Source organism: Lissotriton helveticus, chromosome 7 (genome assembly GCF_964261635.1).
Source record: "Lissotriton helveticus chromosome 7, aLisHel1.1, whole genome shotgun sequence".
In the NCBI taxonomy this organism is placed as follows: Eukaryota; Metazoa; Chordata; class Amphibia; order Caudata; family Salamandridae; genus Lissotriton; species Lissotriton helveticus.
The window spans coordinates 1,732,940,397-1,732,963,016 of NC_136068.1; the positions used below are offsets into that span (position 1 = coordinate 1,732,940,397).

Below are 22,620 nucleotides of genomic sequence, written 5' to 3' on the forward strand. Positions count from 1 at the left end.
ACGCAGAACGTGGTAGGCCTCAGGGCCAGAGCTGGAGCTAAAAGGGAAGGTGTTTCTTTTCACGACACAGATTGTTTAACGTTTTTGGTCATTGCATTAATGGGCCATGATTTAGAGTAATGTTTTCTAAATAATAGAATAAGAGTTTTAACATGCTTTAATTAAATGAAGAAATTGAATGCTATAATCATAATGTGAAATATTGTAGGCCTGAAATGTTTTAGCATTGATTTACACGTACATGTCTGGGCTGAGAAATGTTGCAAGCCTTTTTAGAAGTCTATGAGAGTTGGGTTCTTGGCGGCAGATATCTGTCTGCAACAGGAAAGGGGGGATCCAATTATAAGTGAATGAATAGAGGTCTGTTCAGTAGACTGCCCAGACATGGAGGAGGGTTCTGGAATGTTTAAGGGGTATCAGCGGGCCGGAGAAGAGACTGAGAAGCAAGGTCAACTCTAACGTCTGAGGCCCAATACAAAGCATCATGGAAAAAGCCTGAAGTTGCACCACGTGAGAGGCGTTTCGCAAGGGGCGTCTCAAATGTTGTTGACTGTTTTGTATTAGGGACAGCACCCCTGGGTGGAGTTAGAGCAGAGACCTGAGGACCCTTTAGAGAGAGGATGGGTAGGCAGTGAGGGGTCATGACTGGAGAACTTTAGGTTTTCACCAAGAGACTTAGAGTGGGTGACTTCCCTTGGGGGTCATTCATTGCTGACACCTTTGTTAGGTTGGGATTTGGTTAAGTAGGGATACCATCTAGAACAGGGTAGGGACGCCTAACCTGTGTTTGTTTTCCTCCAACCTAAATGAAGGAGAGATATGCGTCTATGCTGATAGCTTTGCTATTTTTAGAACTTGTGTTAGTGATTTCTGTTGCTCGTCTGAGGGCTTTTCGAGAGCACATGTATGTAATTGGACCTGTGTATCTCGTGAATCTCATTCTGAGATGCTTGTATTTGCAGCTCATCATTTCTTTACAATAAACTTTTGAAACCTAGAAGTTGTCCGTGATCTTTGAGAGTAGAGTCCTTTCTTGGGTGAACTAACTTGCAGATAGGTGTACTGTTTCCTTCCAAGACAGGCAATAAAGGTTCAGTCGACCAGATCGAGGTTTGGATCAATAGAGATAAGGTATCGATCAAAATCTCGCCCTTTCAGTACTGAGTTATTATATACATTTAATGAGAACGCTTCAATATTTAGCCTACATGAATATTTGATGACTCTTTAGGCGTGCCAGTTACGTTGTTTTTCCATAGTAACATTCATCAGAAGATTCACTTTCTACTTTCCCCTACTGAGGCAGCCATGTAAAGACAGGAGCGCGCTCAAGACGTGTTTGCTGCAGCAAGTAACCAAGGCTCGGGTGCGAGCACGCTCGTGACGTTCAGGAAGCCTTGTACGCCCTCCCGACAGCGGTGCGTGCGCACTAAGAGGCGTGGTTGCAGCTCAGACACTTCCACGACATAGCTCCGAGTTCTAGACTGCAATGCCAACCAATAAGATTACTTACCTTCAGGACGAACGTTCGCAAAATATTTTACTCCCTTCATCCCGACACCAGGGGCTCATTGAGAACACGCTGATACCGTATTGGTGCATAATAACAAAAAAATAAGCATAATTAGGAAGTCGTGAAAGCGATATTGTAAATAAGAAAATGGCGCCGATAACGTAAATAATCTTACCAAGTTCCCTTATACCGTTGAATTGACATCTGAAAGGGCGTTTCAATTACAATATTACAAAATAAAGCATTATAAATAAGCCCCTTGCGCGAGATAGCCGGTGGCGCGCGCGCCCCGCACAGGCCATACGCAATTACAAAGGCCGGGCTGTAGCCTGGTGCGCGTGCCTGCGCCGCCGTTTTTTCCCCTCCCCTCCCTCCTCTCTCGCAGGCGTCTCGCGCCCCCTCCTTTGCAATCGCCAGCGCCCTCGCACCGCTTCGCCTCGCGCCGTTATCGTTCTTTCCCCACGGAAGGCTGGCCCGGCGCCCCCGCCAGCTCGCGCGCTCCTTCTCTCCCGTCCTGTCTCGCGCTCTCCCTCCTCACGTGTTCTCCCTGTCTCCCCGGCCGGAGGTGGGGGGAAGGCAATCCTCTCCCTCACATGACCCGAGTGTTTGTCCCCGTGATCAGCAGCGCCGATACCCCGTGTCCCTGCGGCCCGAGGAGGGAGAGGGAGGCCCGCCTGCCGCCCGCGTGACTACTACAGCCTGACAGCAACCAGGAAATAAGAGGCGCCCGACCGCGGCGGGCCCTGCGCCCTCCCGCGCTCCCCCTTACAGAAATTTCCACCGCCCCATCCCCACCCCCATGGACATGCTGGATCCAGGCCTGGACACCAACTCCAGGTGAGTGCGGGGGAGGGCCCACTGACAGCCACGGGCGGAGGGAGGAGGCTGACTTTGTGAATAGCAAGCCGCGGGAGCTCTGTTTGTGTACCGTATGGCAAGAGGGACCAGCCGTGTATATCTAAAGAGAGTGATTTATTATTCTCGCTTCTAACTCGTCGGTATCATGCATTGGAGAGTATAGCATGTACGTGCACACTGTAAATGCGTAGAGGTGAATAGTTTTGTGTGCACTCACAACATTAGTGTATTATGTTCTATGGGTTAGTATGTCTGTTATAGGTACTCTATATACATACGAAAGTTATTCGTACACAGGCCTGCACAATCTGTATATATATGTGCTAAAAAAATAATATTTCCCCAAGTGGCTTTACAGTAATGAAAATGCAAAACAAATATGCAACAATGTTCATGGTAAGTATTCTGAGAAACAATTTCACTGTTGTAGTGTCCAGCGATATGCCTGTTTGGTTCTTTCCCTACACTGCTCAGAGACAGTTGAGTCCTGACAGGTCCGTGCCGCCTGATCAAATCTCAAAAGTAACTTTGCTTCAGCTTTACCATTTTTGTAAACCCCAAATTACCATTAAAAACAATGCATATCATACCACACTACACAAAATGTGTGCAGCAAATTTAAACAAGCATTGGCATAGCCAATAAGTCTCGCCTTTGGGATCTTATAAGTATTTAGTTATGCAGCACAATATCCTTACTGCAACAACATTAACTGTTCCATGGCTACACACTTTTAAGGTCCCAAAGGCGAGACCTATTGGCTATGCCAATGCTTGTTTATTATTATTATTACATGAGGCTTGTGATAGACAGAAACCTGTCTCCAGGCTACATCTAAGATTGTTACGGATACAAATGTCAGGTGCCCTACTTTGCCAAATATACTACCTAAGTACAGGTCCCGTGGACAAAATTTGGGATTTCTGTTCAAGTTCTTCTCCCAGAGAACAGACATCGGAGTGGCTGCCGAATTTCAAACAAGTAAATATTGAAATATGACATGAACTACGGCTGGGAACTTTCTGCTATTGGCCTGAATAAATTTTTTGTACCAGTACTGACTTAAAATCGTCGAAATTGTCTGTACTGTAGGAAACAACTTGCTGATTGGATTACACTAAAATGTGTGTTAATTGCACGTTAAAAACGAGGTTATTAATTGGTTGTGATGTTAAAAGCTCTTAATAGGAAAGTACTTTAGATATGTAAAAAGAGCGTTAAGAGAGGTTGAGTACAATTAATTTTTTGAGTACAATTAATTTTAATCCCTAATGAAGAGGGTTGAGTGGAAAGGGGAAGTGATATTCTAAAGTGAGAATTAACACGTGTGTGTCTAGTATGCCTAATTTAACTCCGAGGGTGTGCCCAGGTACAGTGCTGACACGTTTGCCTTTCTTGAATTGTGCTGAATGAATACATCACAGGGCTATTTGTAAATGTCAGTGTAAGCACAACAAAAAAAGCACTTACAGCAATCTAAAGTGAGGAGTTTTTAGATGTGTTTTTTCAGTTAAATTGTTTCGGAAGGACAGATAATGAAAAGTTATCAGATCAGGCTGGCACACTACAGCATTAAAACAAGCATTTGCAATGCAATACGTCTCGCATTATTTAAGTTTGAGCTATTGGCATTGTTAAATAATGCAACACCAATAGCTCAAACATTAATAATGCGAGACTTATTGCAAATGCATTAAAAACAATATAAGTATCCGTGTATATATTCAGCACGCACGCACGGTGCCCCTCAGTCCACTAGAAAAGCCTGAACTACAACAGCATTCCATTCCATGAATTTATCACTTATGGATTTTGTCTTATATTCTTCACTCCTATAAATTGATAGAAAACCATGACATTTTTAGCAGTGATTTCCTGCCATCTAAATTAAGACTATCTATCTATCTATCTATCTATATATATATATATATATGTCTTAATTTAGATGGCAGGAAAAACCTTCTAAAAATGTCATGGTTTATATATACATCTAAGATCATATATATATATATATATATATATATATATATATATATATATATATATGTTTATACAAACGCCTGAGCTATTTGAGGGTCACACTGCAGGGCTCTGCCCTCCGGGCTCTTTGTGTTCAGCGAACGTCCTCGCACTGCCAATTAGTTGTTGCCCAACGCGTTTCTGGGGGAACCTCCCCCCCATCCTCAGGGGCTGCTTCCAACAGGCACTCGCAGATGCACCTTTTAATTTCGTGACCTTTTAGGCGACGCCCCAAGGTAGGCGTGTGTTTCCATCCAACGTCATGCCTGACTTTCTGGGACTCGTAGTCACTTTAATGATGCATGTTTCTTTTCCACTTTATAGTTAAGTCGAGGGTCTTGGAACAATCTTGCGTGCGATTAAAACCTTAAGTAGGCTGCCTGTGTGATTCTGTGCGCTGTAATGAAATGGAGTCCTGCGCCCCTAATGCTTCCAATCCGTTTGGAAATCCGAGCTCACCCTGCTGCTCAGGTTTGTTCAGATTAGCAGGTGAAGGTGCTCCCTCCACGGCCAGGCAGCCGTGTAGAATGTGTTTATACAAACGCCTGAGCTATTTGAGGGTCACACTGCAGGGCTCTGCCCTCCGGGCTCTTTGTGTTCAGCGAACGTCCTCGCACTGCCAATTAGCTCAGGCGTTTGTATAAACACATTCTACACGGCTGCCTGACCGTGGAGGGAGCACCTTCCGCCTGTGGTTTTGAGTGCGGTAACTTCTGCTTGAGCGGCGAATCCTTTAAGGGCAACCTTGTGGACAAAAAAAAAAAAAAAATAAAATATATATATATATATCTCAAGAAAGATTCCTGGTGTCGAATCCCCGACAACAAAACAGACACGAACCACTCCGTGTAAGTTTTCAAATTTCAGTGCTTTATTCCTCTTTCACTCGGGCAGCATGACGCGTTTCGACCGGGGCAACCCGGTATATATATATATATATATATCCCAGACATGCCGGTGCCGCTCGTTGTGAGGATTCCTTTGCCCTTGCTGTTGTAACGCCGCTACAGGAGTAGCTGTCAAGACCTTTTCCAACCGGTTTGACTTCCTGCGTGAGGAGGAGACCAACTGCCCGGCCGCAGAGGAGGTGAGAGGCGCGGCCCCGGGACTGCGAGGACCAGCATCCACCACCACCAGCTGGGTCCTCTTCCCGTGTGAGCCGCGCCCCCTCCCAGTGCCGCGCCCCTTCCAAAAAACCCGCTACACGGGTGCTGCTCGTTGTGAGGATTCCTTTGCCCGTGCTGTTTTAACGCCGCTACAGGAGTAGCTGTCAAGACCTTTTCCAACCTGTTTGACTTCCAGCGTGAGGAGGAGACCAACTGCCCGGCCGCAGAGGAGGTGAGAGGCGAAGCCCCGGGACTGCGAGGACCAGCATCCACCACCACCAGCTGGGTCCTCTTCCCGTGTGAGCCGCGCCCCCTCCCAGTGCCGCGCCCCCTCTCCCACAAACAGGACTTTAAGCAAGGCTACTAACGCGCATCGCGGGACGCAGCCCGGGGCGAAGCCCGGGCGGGCCCGTTGTTGCCCGTTAGTGACCGGTAGAGTCCGGTCCGGGCCACCCCCCTTGGTCCTCTCAGCTACAAACTCTCCCCATCCCAGAGCCCACAGGTTTGCTTCATATGTTAATCATGCCTACTAAAACCAGAAGCACCACAAAAAACAAATCCAAAACCGCCCTGGCTGTAGCCCAATTAACTGGGCCGATAGACCAATTTATCTCACGGACCACCGAGGTAATAGATCATAGTATCTCTCTCCTTGAATGAAGAGTGTCATTGGACCTCATGAACGCAAAACGCTCGTCCTTGGGCCTTTTAGCAACTGCAGCTTCCCCTATCCAGCAATTACTACCTATTTCTTCCCTTCCCGTGAGTGTGACTAATGCTGACATCAACACAGTCCCTTGCACTGTTGATTTATCTGTAACTCAGTCTGAGTCCGAATCTCCATCATCAGTCGACCTAGAGGCAACTCCTGACTTATTAGCCTGTCAAACACTCGAAGGGGCTGACACTAATATAGATATTTATCTTCGAGGAGTAAGGGAAGGAGCCATTCCCAAACAAGGTAGCACGAACCCCCTTGACAACGCTGTAGACTCGATCACCATCCCTACAGGCTACGAGAGGGACCCTGGGAGGGAGCAACCTAACCAGTTAACACAACTCACACAACAAACAACGATAACTCCAATAGAAACCAACCTCTCACTCCCTATCACCCTCACTGAGGATATAGATAACCCCTGCAAAATCTGTAAAACTACATCTCACATACTAACCTCAATTAAAGATCTTCTATCTCAGCAGCTAAAGCCCATACAATTAAGCATACGGAATCTGGAAGCCCAATTGGCAATTTTATCTTCCGCACATCCCAATACAAACCCACATTTTGTTAAGCAAGGGTTGAGAAACGTTATTCAGCCCTCAAAAACACCTCTCCTCTCACAATCACCTGTAGTAATAAAACAACCAAACCCGATCATCCCACCTTCTCACAATCCTAAACAAAATGTCCCAATGCAAAATTTACAAAACGCAACGCTCAGGGCACAAAAGGCCAAAATAACCACGGAGCTCCCTCAACATACGCCTAGTATAGGCTTGATAAAATCAGGAATAACAGGGATTACACCAGGGAATGCAACCGCAAGCCAAATTACACCCAAACCGACGTCCATACCTTCCAAAACAACGGTCCTACCTCAGCTTCTATCTAAAAAGACCCCAAAAAATTCACCAGGAGTCAGGCGCCCAGTCCATCTGCCGCCAGAGGCTACCATATACACAATCATCCTCACTGGTGTACCTGAATTAACGGAAGGTATGTCAGAAACTGCCTGGTCACTCAAAAATAAGGTCATGCAGTGGCTAAGTATTAATAGGCCACTAGAACTCCATCATTCCGGAGGGATCTCTTCAGTTCGTAGAGTAGCATGGGTAGGTGAAGCACCTAAGTCGATTCGTGGAGACTGTATTATAGTAACATGCAGAGATCCTTCTACCGTGGAGCACATCTGCTCATGGCCCTCACTGGAGAAAAAAGGTGGAATAGATGCCCAACACCTTTCTTTCTTCTATTCGCCAACGAATTTACATCAATATGTCCCATCCTGGAACTGGCACCATCCTCAAGAAGACCACTGGAAACAGGTGGGTTATACCTATGACCATGGAACGAGAAATAGACCTAGAGACTGGCAAAGGCAGCAGCAGACCCTATCACCCACAGGAGGGTTGGCAGGGTTTTCCAATACGAAATCGCTTTGACTGCCTAGAGATGGTGGATTGACCGTTTAGGTCTCAACCAAAGATCCAAATTATTAACACCACTCCCTCACTAGCAAATTTTAGGCACCAGCTACTCTTACCTAAATCCAGTAGCCAAGCTAAACAAATTCCGCCTATCTACACAAACACTAAATCAGCGTCCATGGCAGATACCTCCCATACCTCAATTAATGACACGACCGTTAGACCTTCCGTCTTTCCTAGGGTTAGGACTGATCCAAATTTCCATCAACAAAACGATCCGAGAGATCACGTTGACCCTTCTCTGAGCTTGACAGTGAACCCGACAGTGAGTTCTTTGAGGGACCCCCTTGTTCCGTACGCATCCCTTGATCCCAACAAACTGAATCTTTCCATTATATTCTGGAACGTAGCAGGACTATCCTCCAAAATAACATCAGATGCATGGTCTGTTACAGTAAGGGAACATCAAATAATCTGCCTCCAAGAAACATGGTGCACGATCCCAAAACATCTAACGGGATACAAAACTTTTTTCACCCCAGCAGTACAGGGACCCATGGGTAGGCCTAAAGGGGGTCTTATGATTTACATCGCTAATACTCTCCCTTGTATATCCACAAAACTGTTAAAAGAATCTCAGACATACCAAATCATCCAGACAAATTTTACTAATGACTCCACCTATACTCTCATCAACTATTACAATAACGCTGGTACATCGGACTGTCTGTCAACCCTAGCAGAGATTGCCACATTCTTTACAACCCTGCAAAATGACTCTAATCAAAGCACAGTACACCTAATATGGGGCGGTGATTTTAACCTCCCTCTGTGCCCTAACCATAAAAGAGGAATTTGTGGGTTGCAAAATGAACATGGCAGTCCCATGCCCCACTTCACCCACTCGATATGTGGAAACAAATTAAACGAGATCATATTCTCTTTAGACTTGGACTTTGCAAATGAACTACTAGACCCACAGCAAGACTTTTTGCCAACTTTTCACGGAAGAGGCTTCCTAACAACCATAGACTACATGTTATCCTCCCACTCACTGAAGGGGCAACTAACAGACTTTGCAACTGGGACAAATGTAATGAGCGACCACTATCCACTCACTGTAAGAATCACTACAAAATTGGTAAATGCTCACCCTGTAAAATTAAGTCTTTTAAATCAGCATTCGCTTACTATGAATAAACTGAATGGCTACACAGTCAAATGGGCCAAGATTGACCCGGTAGAGACGACACAGAGGATCCTTGAAAAATCCAACCATTGGATACTGGAATGCACGTCCTTAGAGACGACACCACAAACGATCGTTAGTAGCTTTCACAATATCCAAGAGACAATAAGTAAAGAACTCTTCGTCAAACTAAAGAACAATAAGCCCTCTACCATGAGATGGTTCGACGTAGCCTGTCGGAAGGCCCTTTCAACCCTAAAAGAAGCCTTGCATAGACCCATAAGAGACCAAGTGGAAATTTCCAACCTAAGAAAATCATATAACTTAGCCAGGAGGGAACGTAAAAAACAAATCAAGCATGACCTATGGTCACAACAGCATGACAGCAGCCTAAGGAAGGACAGTGCCCTATTTTGGCAAGTTATAAGATCTCCATTTTTGGCCGACAGCACTGAAGGCCAACACCTAGACGTGGCAGTAACTGAAGATGACTGGGTCACGCATTTTTCCAAAACTTTTGGTCCATCCTCCGAAGTCACGGCAGATATCGGTTCAGAAGCAAGCGAAGTCCATATATCGACAAACAACTCCTATCTGATAAACATTCAATTCCAACTTAGTGAAGTTGTTAAAGCAATCAAGGCATCGAAATCAGGCAAATCCCCGGGCCCCGATGGAGTTCCAATGGACATCTTCCTCCATAACATAGAATTTTGGTCACCGATAATCACCCGGGTTATGTCAGCAGTAACTTCGGTTGGGCTCTTTCAGTCATGGTCGACATCAACTCACTTACCCATCTTTAAAAAAGGCGACCGCAACGACCCAGCCTGTTACAGGCCAATTTCCCTTCTGGATTCCATGGGAAAAATTGCAGGTCGAGTGCTCCTGGACCGTCTACAATCTTGGGCCCAGGAAAACAACATCCTAACCGATCTGCAATACGGTTTCCAGAAGGGGCTTGGGACCGTGGAACAGGCTCTCAATCTAGCCCTCCTGACCGGGAAATATGTTGGCGCCAAAGGAGGTAACATCTTCCTCGTCTATGTTGACCTTGGCGCGGCATTTGACTGTGTCCAACATGGGAAACTCTGGGAAATACTCAGCAATCTTGGAGTGGACCCTCCATTAATAGTTTTCCTACGAGAACTCTATTCAAATGCCTCGGGGCGAGTAAGATTTGGTACCAGCGGTGAGTTGTCCCGCTCTTTTCCAATTACAAAGGGAGTAAGACAGGGTTGCGTACTGGCTCCCTTCCTGTTCAACCTTTACACCAATGGACTAGAGCAGGCCATGCTGGAAGGGAGCCAGGATCTACCCCAGATAAACCACCGTCCGATACCTACACTGTTATATGCCGATGATTCAGTCATCTTAGCCCGTACTTTGAATCAACTTCAGATCCAAATAGACAAATACGGCAGCTTCATGGACTCACTTGGCCTCAAAATAAACATAAAGAAAACTTTTACTATGTACATTGGCCCCAGGGTCAAAAACCATAGACCGATAACTGTGGACAAGACGAAACTGGAAAAAACCTCAATTTACCCCTATCTGGGAATTCTGGTGGATGACACGTTAACCTGGCGTCAAGCCATTGCCGCCAGAAACCGTCATTTTCGACGTGCAACATCGGCCCTGATCTCTTTTTCGAGAAAATTGGGGAAACCCGCGCCACCCGAACTCTTGAAAATATATTACGCCATGTGCCATAGTGTGGCCACCTACGGAGCAGGCGTATGGGGATATGGCCATATAGACCACCTTCAAGTAACTGAGAATGGCTTTATTAAATACGTTCTAGCCCTTCCGCAAAGTTCCCCGATCCTCGCTTCGCACTGTGAGCTCGGTATGGAATATATTTCTGACACTATTCGCTCTCAACCCATCCTACTGTGGCAACGTATATGGACCAGACCTGAATGTCACTTAACACGCTCCCTCATCACAGACTGCTTAGCCTTATGTAACTGGCATAAGATTCCATGGTTGACTTATGTACGGAACTTTTTCAACGACCTTGGTTGCAACTCTTACTTTGAAGATCCTGCTACAATCGAAGACATCTCCAGGAAACGCCTAAAATCATTGTGTTTGACACACCTGAGAGAGCTCCGAAATCAAGTTGAGATCATAAAACCATCAAACGAACAAATCTGTGCAATACAACCTATCAAAGGCATGCAACCATATCTGTCCTACTTTTTGTCTAATCATGAGAAATTCTTACTAACAAGATTTCGTTTCAATACTTTTTTTAGGTTAGTCTCTTTTCCGGAACCTCAAAACTGGTCTCGTAACCTGATGAACTGTCCGTGTGATGGAATCTCCCCACAGACAACGATCCACGTTACATTGTTTTGCAAATATTACAAACTTCCACGAAAAACATGGATCATTCCGCTACTTCGAACCAGTGGCCATAGACATTGCTACTCGACATTTCTTTTTTTGCAGTCTTTAAACACACCACATGAAGCTAAATTCATAGTGACTTTTCTTAAAGCAACCATCACATTACGCCAAAAACTTTTAAATTAATCAGAAACACTTAAATAGTAAACCTTTGTTAAGTATGTTCCTTAAACTTGTATATTTTTTGTAACTTATGTTTGTGATGAAAATTTTTCTATGTACTTTTTATGATTATACAATTGATAATCGAATAAAAGTTATTGAACTGAACATATATATATATATGTGTATGTGTATATGTATATATATATATAGAACCCAGACATGGCAATATAGACCCACATCACATTAAGGTTACCCATTAGGTATTGTTTTTTACATTACATGTTCATTTTGGAGGAGAAAACTTGAAAAAACTGTTCTCTCTTCAAAGTGCAGCTTACAAAGAGCACAGACTGAAATTAGAATATTTAGGTTTTAGTCATGAAATAATTGCTGATAAAACTGAAAAACGGTAAAGTCCGGTGGATTTATGCGATTCTCTGGCTGTAGTGTTTACCACATAATTATATATTTACTGCATTTGCCACATACTTTTCAGATATTACACAAAAGCTTCTTTCTACTGTAAATGGGTGAAATTTATACTGCGAGAGAACAAGCTGCAAAATGTTGCCCCGTAGCAACATAACTGAAATAACTTGCAAAGGAAACTGTAGTAATGGCTATAAAAATAAATTTCCCGGGGATAGATATATATATTTTTTATATTTGTCAGTTTCATGGGAGAGGTGTATATATAACAACAACACACATGATGCGCGTTAGACGAGTGTCTGTGTGTAGATATAAAGCACTGGAAGGGGCCCAATTATACTAATCATTCGAGGCCACTCTCTCTATAATTAGCCACAATATAAACCCTGTCACACCCTTCCTCTCGCCCAGCTCTGGCAAACAAGCTATATGAGCAGTCTATAGCTCCTTCGACATTTTGCAGGCGGGAGATGGATGGCGCTGCCAGGCGCCTTGGCCCCTCTGATGAGGACTAATGCTTGGTTTACACAAGTGGAACTTCATATGTGTCTGTTTGTAGATATAAAGGATTGGAAGGGGCCCAATTATACTAATCATTCGAGGCCACTCTCTCTATAATTAGCCACAATATAAACCCTGTCGCACCCTTCCTCTCGCCCAGCTCTGGCAAACAAGCTATATGAGCAGTCTATAGCTCCTTCGACATTAGCAGGCGGGAGATGGATGACGCTGCAAGGCGCCTTGGCCCCTCTGATGAGGACTAATGCTTGGTTTACACAAGTGGAACTTCATATTTGTCTGAAATATTGATCCGGGCGCACGCCGCTGGCCGAGACCAATGAGGGAAGTGTATCTGTTTCTCTCTATATAAATCCGCAAATATGCCCCTCAGGGGCTGAAGTAATCCGGCGCTAATGACCCCAGGAAGAAACAGGCGGTATGTTGGGCAAATAAACAAACGGAGGAGGGGGGCTTTCTCTCAGTGTTTAACTTGTTGTTAAATAAGCATTGGCCGCGATATGTGGTGAGGGAGAAGCGCAAGTGGTTCGCGCGCACTAGCGGCGGCAAGTGAAAGCTGCTGCACGTGTAAGGGTTGAAAGCCAGATGGTGCTGTAAGGCGCGCGCTGCTTTGCGCACGTGCACTCTTCATGCACTGTAGCTGTATGCCAGCGGTAGCACTTTGAAGACTCCCCTACTAAATGTCTCTCTAGTAGGGCATGCGCAGTGGCTCAGCGAGACCTAAAAAGCCAATAGGTCTCGCCTTTGTTGAGGCCAATTTGGTTTTGGCAATGCTTGCTGTTGATACACCCGCCTCTGCATTGCTATGTCATTCAATGCTACACCCCCCCCCCAGCCTGGAATATTTGTGTGGAGGACAGTAAGGCCCCTTTTTCACTGCCAGGACAGTAAAATGTTGATGCCAGGCGGCATCAGACACATGAGCCGAGGAGGAGGCGGTGAAGGTGGGACAGAAGCAGAAGCGGCTGGCAGACGGCCCCATTATAAACACAGTAGGGGCAGAAGTGATCCCAGAACAGGCAGATGGGAAAGGGTGGAGGGTCTCAGGTTCAACTGTGTCTAAACCAGACCTCACTGTGTGCACGATGGTTGCATAGCGCAAGACTATGTCACAGTGTGAATTTGAGGGTATGGATGCACCAATATGATTGATACTACAGAAAAGGTCAATGTGTGATTGCGGCAACTTCCGAAATGAGGAAATACTCCTTGTGTATAAACACCCCCACTGAGGCACTTTTATAACATACCTCCATGTATATGCATCATTTGCTCAGAGACGTTTTTGTAAGAGCCGCTGGCGGAGGTCTTTTCTTTTTCAACTCAACCCCGGAAATGCAGAAGCAATTCAAATTAAATCAGCGGAATTGAAACAAGATGCCCTTCCACTATTAAGCAAAGTGGGCATGGTGGATTGAAGTGTTTACCGACCCTCCTGGAAGATGAGACAAAATAAACTGCACACCATTAATGTTACAGCATATTCAAGTTTCCAGAGTGTGCCTGCGCTTTGATCAATTGAGTACTACATTCTTTCCAACACAAACAAGCAATGGCCGCGGGACCTGGCTGGGAGTTAACTAAAACAAGACGTGAAAAAAAACGCCGAAGTAAGTCAAGCCAACATAATGAGAAGGACAGGGATACAACGCAAGGGATGGGCGTGCAGCAGCGCGCATGCTTGTTGCTCATTCTAGCAAGCTGGTCGCCGCTTTGGGAGCACCAAAGTACCAGTGCAGTACATGATTGCACACTGATTCAGTACTGATGAAGAAATTCCTTTAAGTGACTTTTTTCAGTTTGTTTTATTTTTCCACCAGATAAGTTGTGTCTCAGAATCAGTTGCATCAAGTCATTAGAGGCTGCTTCGATTTCATAAGGAGCTGGTTAAACTGGCATTTTAATTGTAAGCCGGTGTTTACGGTCAGTGTGTTTTATGGGATTGACTTTCCTTTTTCCCTCAAATTCTAAAAGAACAACCGTCCAATCAATACTTTGCTGAGAATCCGTGCTGGTTTGTTCGGCATGCTTAACTTGCAGGTAGTACCTTTTTGGTATAAACTTTAGGCTTTTAGAATACTGTCCCCAATCAGTCAGTATCGTCATCTCCCTGTTGAAATCATGCCTTTTAGAACCGCCAACTCTCGCTTAACATCTGTGCTATAGTTCGGATCCAGGCTTTGCACCCGTATGACTGGCACACTCTACCAGCCTAGCAAACACAAGGAGATGATGGACGGAGCACTGAAACTTTTCAGACACTCACTCCCAATCACAGATCTGGATTGAATCCATCATCATTCGTTAGCTCACTTCGCCACCTCAGTTCAGACCCAGCTATATGCAAATCAGTCTTGACTCTGTGCCTCGTGGGAACAGTCCAGCCCGAATTGCCAAGCCAGGTCTTCCCGGAAACAAGCTTCCTGGGACCGGTTTTTGGGTAACACCCTTGATCAGCCAGGCTAGAGTGACACTCACCCTCAGTCACAGATCTCGGTTGAATCCATCATCATTCTTTACCAGCCTACTATGATTCCTAAACTTGTAGTTAATTTTTCCGTTCAATATACAGATCTCTTTTTGGGGCATTTGTAAAGATAATATCGGATGACTCCAAGTTTTGGGTAATATTGAAACTATAGTAAATTCTAATTCCTTGTTTTAGAGGACTACACTTAATTATGAATTGTGAATGTATATACAATGTGTCAATTTTTGCATGGCAGCTGTGTCGTCAAAGCTAGCTTTTAATAAAAGACATTGTGGTTTTAGTGTGTTTTGTGTCATCTACGTATATGTGGATTTACCTTCATATGTGTGTTGATAGAAGCAAGTCTTAATATTTTAGTCTGATTTATAAATAACATTTAGTTAATGAAATATGGAAATTCATACATGCAAGGTTAGCTGGGGAATGCCACATGATGGAAATATGCATTGTACACCAACCAGACGTGTTTATAGGGTTCATTATTGTTTCATTGCCTGTTTAAATTACATGGTAATGCTTCCTCTTTTTAACCCCTTCGCTGCAAGGCACTCGTCCTAACTCCCCACCGAACCCCCCCCCCCCCCCCCCCCCCCCCGCGCTCCCCGTGCTAAGCCTTTTTTGCTATATGGGGTAGTTCGCGCTTAGGCCCCTGTAACTTTGTGACCACATAAGATATCTACGCCAAATGTGCATCCTTTTCTTCCAACATCACAGGGATTCTAAAGGTACCCAGGGTTTGTAGATTCCCCTGGAGGGGACCCAGAAATTAGCCAAAATGCAAGTACATTTGTTTGTTGTTGGAAAAAAGTGGTATCATCAAAGGGTTGTGGGGCTGAAATCACAATTTTCCCAGCTTTTTGGGACTGACAGACTTTGCTCAGATAACCACAAATTTTTATATAGTTTTGTCATTTTACCCGGACTGTGGGACATACCCTTTCTTTGCTATTTTTTGTGCTTTCACTCTTCTTCCAGTTAATGGTAGGAATGAGTATGAAAGCAATAATGGGTCCTGGAAAGCTATACATTTTAGAAATGTAGACACAATTCTGAATTCAGCAAGGGGTCATTTGTGTACATCCTTCAATGTTTCTTTATAGAAACTAACAGTTGAAAATAGGAAAAATTGCAAATGAGTTGAAAAAAAACGGCCATTTGTGCCAATGTTTTCCCATGTAACTTCTTCTAAATAGGACACATGTTTGAACGCAATATACAGTTACTTCCGCAGGACCTTTCTGGTTGTGGGGTTATATAGGACTTGTAGGTTCACCAAGAACCGGACTAACCCAGAGCCAATAACTGAGCAGCGTCTTGCAATGGTTTTTAGGTTTCGCCTATGCAGTGCACAAGCGCTGCTTAGCGAGACCTCTTGGCATCGCTCAGCACTGTGGTAAAACTCGTGCATGTTTTCTACTGCTCTATATGGACACTCGTGCAAGTTTGGCGCTTCCCTTGCCAGAGCAAGCAGCAGCGCCATCTGTTAACAAGTATCGCGGCTTGCTGCTCACTCCCGTAAGGGAAATGCCAAATGTGCACACCTGGCAATAGACAACTGTTGGCGCATGGCTGTGCGTCGTTTTAACTTTTGCGGCTGGGGGCCGCTCTTGTTTAACTTGTCTTTGTGCTCGTAATTAAATCTAAACTCTGCTGTGGGTACCTGTTTCGGGCGTTCTACAGAATCGGGGCCAGAGCGGCCCCCAATGTAGAGTTTCAAAGCATGTTTATATGTATTCTCATTGTATCTTGCCCTCTGGTTCTCTGCCATGTCAAGAGCGGGTACTTCTGACTTCAGAACCGCATACCAGAGACACGAGCGCCATCTTGCGAATTGATTCTATTACTACATTCCATTGCAAAACGTTTTTGGGCGGAATACAATTTCTCGAAACTGTCTCGAAAGTTAAATGTCATATCATTTTTCAACTACATTTTCAGTCGGCTGCCTTCTCCTGCCATAGATTTCATTCTAAGTCTGCTCATCAGGTTTGCGACAATATTGGTCTGGCACTGCATGGCATCTCATTACTAATTTCAGTTTTACGTATTCACTTTGACACTCTATAAAATGTTTACCTTGTCCAAAATATATCTGCCTTTTCAGCGTTTTTCGCTGGATGAAAAATATTTTTTTTTTAATGAAAGAACAGCTCTCATGCTTTATTTCGTGGTTTGCTCAATAGAAAATCTCTATAAAAAAAAGAGAAACCTGTTTTAAAAATGCATGGAAATAACTCATGGAAAGGACAACAACAGAATTTTGTGTTTTCATCGTTGATTACCCAGTGAACGTCCAGTGTCAATCTTTGGCAGAATACTGAAGTTAAGCCATGCTTCCTCTATAGTTCTGATTTAAAAAACAAAACAAAAAAAAAAAAACAAAAAAAACCCGGTCAATCCTAAAATCGGTCCCACGGTAAACTTTCCGCAGCTGCCTGTTGCAAAACTGACACATACATGAATATTTCAAAGCCTATTAAAAAACTAGACGGCTCTGGTCCCCTCTAGCTCAGAGACTGAGCAGACTTACCAGGATCTCCCATCAGTACTCATTGACAGCCACTAACACAAATAGCCCTACGTGGGAGGTAGCACGCAGCCCAATTCTCTTGGGCCTTGAGATCTGGAACAAGCAACCGTGAGCCTATTTGCAGGAGAATGGTCTGCTAGCATGTACTTAAAATATTCACAGAAGCAAGACAAGCTTAGAGGCAGACCCGTGCAATATTTTTATTTGCGCGAAAAATTGGAGCAGAAAATGTAATGGGAGAATGTTTCAAGCAGAAATTATTCTGCGGTAAACATTATCTACTCGAACCAGGACGCTTGTCTCGATCTCGCATAAGTTTTGAACTGAAGGTACGATCTCTCGTTCACCTTTTTACATCAAAACGCCAGAGCTGTTTTTTTTCTTTCAATTTCAAACACATTTCCTTTGCAAAATTTTGCAAAGTAAAAGTTCTTAGATTTTCCTAGCTCTCTTTAGTAGGAATCGTTCAACATAACAGGAAATTCCGAATCTGAAGATAAATGAGGCAATGACACACTAAAGGTTTACAGGGGCATGCCATTCCATATCATGCCATACCATAAATATAGATGTAAATATCACTACACACTGTGACCAACATAGGTTTTAGAATGAACAGTCCTTGTACCAGAACATATAGTTTAGAAGTCATAACTTATTGCGTCAGAACAGATAGCTTAGTAGGCTTAGCGTAGTGCAAAATGATATACAGTTTTAGAACTTGGAATTTTGCAATCGAAATTGGAGGTTTAGACAGATCGTCCTAGTGTATAAGAACATTCAAGCGCAGGTGTGGCATTGAGTACTAAATCTGACTGTGATGCCGCCTCTCCACAGTAAAAGAACATATCTGTAGCCACCAGGCGCAGTGTGGGTGACCTGTGCTGCTATCTTTTTGTTGTGCCTTAACTGACCTTATTTTGCCAAAGCCAATACGATCCTACTGCACTGCTCTTGCATTATCCCAACAGTTTGACCCTTCCGGACAAGATAGATGCCTGCCTATTTAAAGCAGCGCGTGTAACCCAATGAGTGACATACCATGCATCAGTTCCTTCTAAAGAACCAGAGAAAAACCGCTAAGACTACATACACAGAAACTGCTTAAAAGTCTTGGCTGATGATGCTAAAAAGCATTGTTGATTTAATCCTTTATACCACCAGACTTGCCCTTTTGGAAGATATCATCTCTGTCTCACCTTTTCCTTATCAAAAGATATCCTCGGTGGACATATGCTAACACTGGCCTTGTTGGATTGAGACTGACCTTTCGCTCCGCCATCTGTCGCACAGCCAATAGGTCTTGCAATTGGGACTTTATAAGTTTGGCCATGCATTTTTGACATTGCAAATAACAAATGACTTTTTTATTTTTGTTTTTGTTTTTAAAACGTAAGTAAAAGGTATTGTCATTTACAATGCCAATAGCTTAAACTCGCTTAAATGCGAGACCTATTGCATTGCAAATGCTTGTTTATTATATACCGGGTATATATCAATTAATTTGGGAAGATATATTCAGTGAAAATTGAGATGAAGGCCCCCTGATATTTCTGAAATGGGAACAAAATATAGAGTTTACAAACAGTAACTATTTGCACATTTCTGAAACTGAGTACCCATACTAGCATGAGAATTATAGGACATTTTTTAAAGTGACTTCTTTTTTACACATTGTCTTTCATTTGGAAGGCAAAAATGCATCGAAAGTCAATAGGTAATAAAAGTTGCTCTGCAATTCTGTGTTACCCTAAGTCTTCCGATAAAAATGGTACCTCACTTGTGTGGGCAGGCCTAGTGCCCGCGACAGGAAACGGCTCAAAACACAACGTGGACTCACTTCATTTTTACAGTGAAAACGGACCCTTTTTATGTCTCGCCTAGACAGCGCTTGAGTTGTGTTGTCTCTTCGGGACATGCTGTATTGAGGACATGGGCATTAAGCGCCTCGCATGTTCCGCCCATCTTTACAATTGCTCCTCTTCCTGTCCTTTGTAAATGATGGCTTTTGATTTGTTAATAGGCTTAGTAGTCCCTCCTTAGTACCTCCCGGTCTCCTGTTGGTACCGCCCATAAGGACAGCCCCTCTTACATATGTCTCTACTCACTAGCTTTCAGTAGGAGTTAGGGAGAACTATTTACTTAATTACTGTCTTGCAGAAGCAGGCACAACATGCTGTGCATGCGCATAGCAATTACTGCTGCTTCTTTTATATGGCGCTTGACTCAGCACTGCCTCTTTAAAGCATCGCTTTAGCGTGTTGTCCAACCCCTCCCGAATTTTAAATCTTTTTTTCAGCGCACCATGTGCGCTTTCCGTTTCACAGATAGCGGGATGGAAATGCTTCCTCATCCCTCCTCCGGCAGCCATTTGCTGCTCTGCCCAACCTCCTTCCCCTCTCTCTCTCTCTTCCGGGTCACTTTTTCCCCTATTTCTTTACATGCTGAAAGCAGACGCCAGCCATTTCTTTTTGTTTTTATTGCGTTTGTTACAATTACGTTGACTGCATCTTTACTTTTGATGCAATTGCGGTACCCAGGCGGGTAATGCTATTGTAACAAAAGTAATGAAAATTAAAAGAAATGACGGGCGGCCACCTTCAGCATGTAAAGAAATTGGAATAAAAGTGTTCATCTATTTCTTTACTTTTGATGCAATTGCGGCACCCGCACGGGTGTTGCGACTGCATCAAAAGTAAAGAAATAGATGAACACTTTTATTCCAATTTCTTTCTTTTCCATTAGTAGAAATACGTTTTTTTGGGGGGGGGGTTTACACGTACGTTCCTGCACTCTTAGTACCCTTGACAATGGGTCCAGAACAGTAATGCTTCTTTTAACGCACATAAACATGGTGTTGAGTATTCCTTGATTTCTCTCTTCACCTACGTTAGTCTCCTTGCTATGGCTGTGAAATGTAATATTTAAAGCATTCCAACATGGCGACTAAGTAGAGCACCGATTGAGTTACATTATGCGGTTTTAACAATTGTTTTGGGAGTACTAATTATTCTGGCCGTTTTCATTTACCATTCCTAAGAGACTTCTTGATCTTGTCTTTCACCTCTTGTCCCATACTTGGTTCACTGTCTGCCTGTGTTTGAGATCACAAGGCCTGCCTGCTCCGGTTTTTAGGTCGAGCCTAGACAAAAGCAAATGCAAAGCATTTGCTGTCTGGATCGACAACTATAGTCCGCTGTCTTGGGGGAATGTGAGACAGGGGCCGGGCACGAGCGTCGACTTCATCTCGTGGGCGCGCACGCCCAGGCCGGCGCTGTGCCCGTCCCCTGGCTCAGATTCCCCGCAGGCACGCACACAGGCACACACACGCAGGCAGGCAGGCATACACACACAAAGGTAGGCGCGCACACACAGGCACGCACCCCCATCACCACCACCACTCACGGGCTCGCGCGCACACACACACACACGCGTGCACACACAGATGCACACAGACACACATATCCCCCCCCCCCCCTCCACTCACCGTGCTCTTTTGTCGCGTCGCCTCGCTGCGCTCCTTTTCTCCGGCGCATCTCCACACGCGGGGCACTTCTGTGGATTTTCACGCTACCGCGGGGCTCTCCCTCCATGAAGGGAGCCCCGCATGAACGGGCAACACTGGCTTCTTCCGGCCGCGTCACAGGCAGGGATGCCTGACTTCCTTTTTTTTCTCGAGTCCAGTCCAGCTGCATCCCGGTCATGGTGTCAGCAGCACCTGTCGGACAGCACCGGCCGTATTTTGCAAAGCAGCGCAGAGGCAACGGCGCCGCCGAAACTAACACTGCAAGTGCAGGCATAGATAGCCGTCAGACAGGGGTACGCATGCGCATCTCAAGGCAGAACGAGGCGAGCCGGGCGCTGCGGGATGACTTTTGGTGACTGTATTCTCCGTCAGTGGTATCACTTTCTCTCTCCCACTCCAAACTTTATCGCCCTCTACTTCGCTCTTTGTCTCTTCCCCTCCTTACCTTTCCTATCGTTCTCTCGCTGTCTATAACGCATTGTCTCTCACTCTAGCATTCCCTGCCTCACATTCCCTCATCTTCCCTCCCCAATTTCGTGCGTTCTCTCTTTCCATCACTCTCTTGGTTTATTTATATAAATTTTAACTTGTCCACATGCTTGATATGCCCTCGTGCTCTTTGTGTTATGGCGTGTCCCTATGTAGCCATGCACTGCTATTCTGTTTTTCTTGGGAACTGCCCGAGCGCACAGTTGCTTTCTGCATATAGAAAACCATATATATTCATACACAGTGTGATACGTTTTTTTACGCTTTCATCGCAAAATCTTGTCTGGCTGGGTGTTTAGTCTTCATATATGTATGTGTATTTAGCTATGTTAATATATATCCATGTCGGCAGTGACTGGTTCTTGTAGCTCAGAGTTCTCAAGCGGGCCCTTCTAAAGTATTCTTTTCTCACCCGTGCTGCGATTTTAGTTCCACTTTTTTCACACAACACACCCCAACCCTCAATTCGACCCCTACTCATTTTTAGGGCTCGGACTCCTCCCCCTGGGGGAGGAGTTAGAGAACTAATGTTAAAGGAGAAAAAAAAGAAGAAGAGGGCCTTGGAGAGAGAAATTCCAGACATTCCTTAGCGTTTTCTGGCATCTGGTCAGTGATTCGTCTTCCCTGTGCTGTGTATGTAGTAGCCTTGAAGTGATAGGCTGTAAGTAATGTACGCGTGCCCGATGTGGCATTTTGTGTGCGAGAGCGAGCATGGCAGAGTGATTAATCTTAATTACGAGCAGTCAGAGTGCCCGTGTAATGCAAGCCAGATGATGCGAACGCGTTCACAGCGGTGAGCGCGTTCAATGTTAAATGACGAGAGGCAGCAGGCGACGCTCACAGAAGATGACTCATACATGCTCGTCCACACTGTAGTTCTTGTTCTAAGTTGCTACGGGGTGTCTTTTTTCTGCCTCTGCGTGACAGTCTGTAAGAATAATGAGCGATGGTGTGCTGACTGTTTATTTTTAGGGTCTGGGAAGGGGAGTGTGTCCGTCCGTTGTTTGAATGTGTGTAGGTTTCAGTTCAATGATCTAGAACACGGAGGAGAGAGACGTTGTCTACGTAATCAGATTTTTAAAAACTTCACTGCCCCACAGTTTCTAGAACAGGCTGTTGACTGCAAGACTGATGCACATTCCCAGACTTCCGTAATTTCTAATGAACTTTAGGCATTTTGAACTTTCTGAACCCTGTCTGATGCAGCCACTTCACTAATACATAACAGAACAGGCACAGTTTCCCTCGCTGCTGTATAACCGCCAAATGGTTCC

The 22,620-nt window shown here is 44.6% G+C and overlaps 1 protein-coding gene across 4 annotated transcripts in view; it reads left to right on the top strand.

Annotated features, from left to right (window-relative positions):
* Positions 1-2,217: 2,217 nt before the first annotated feature.
* USF2 (upstream transcription factor 2, c-fos interacting) overlaps positions 2,218-22,620 on the top strand; it is a 241,316-nt gene continuing 220,913 nt past the window's right edge. For all 4 annotated transcript variants that reach the window (XM_078655437.1, XM_078655439.1, XM_078655438.1 and 1 more), the window contains exon 1: positions 2,218-2,350. In XM_078655437.1, the coding sequence (XP_078511563.1) occupies positions 2,313-2,350 (38 nt within the window). In that variant the 5' untranslated portion in view covers positions 2,218-2,312. The remainder of the gene's footprint in view (positions 2,351-22,620) is intronic.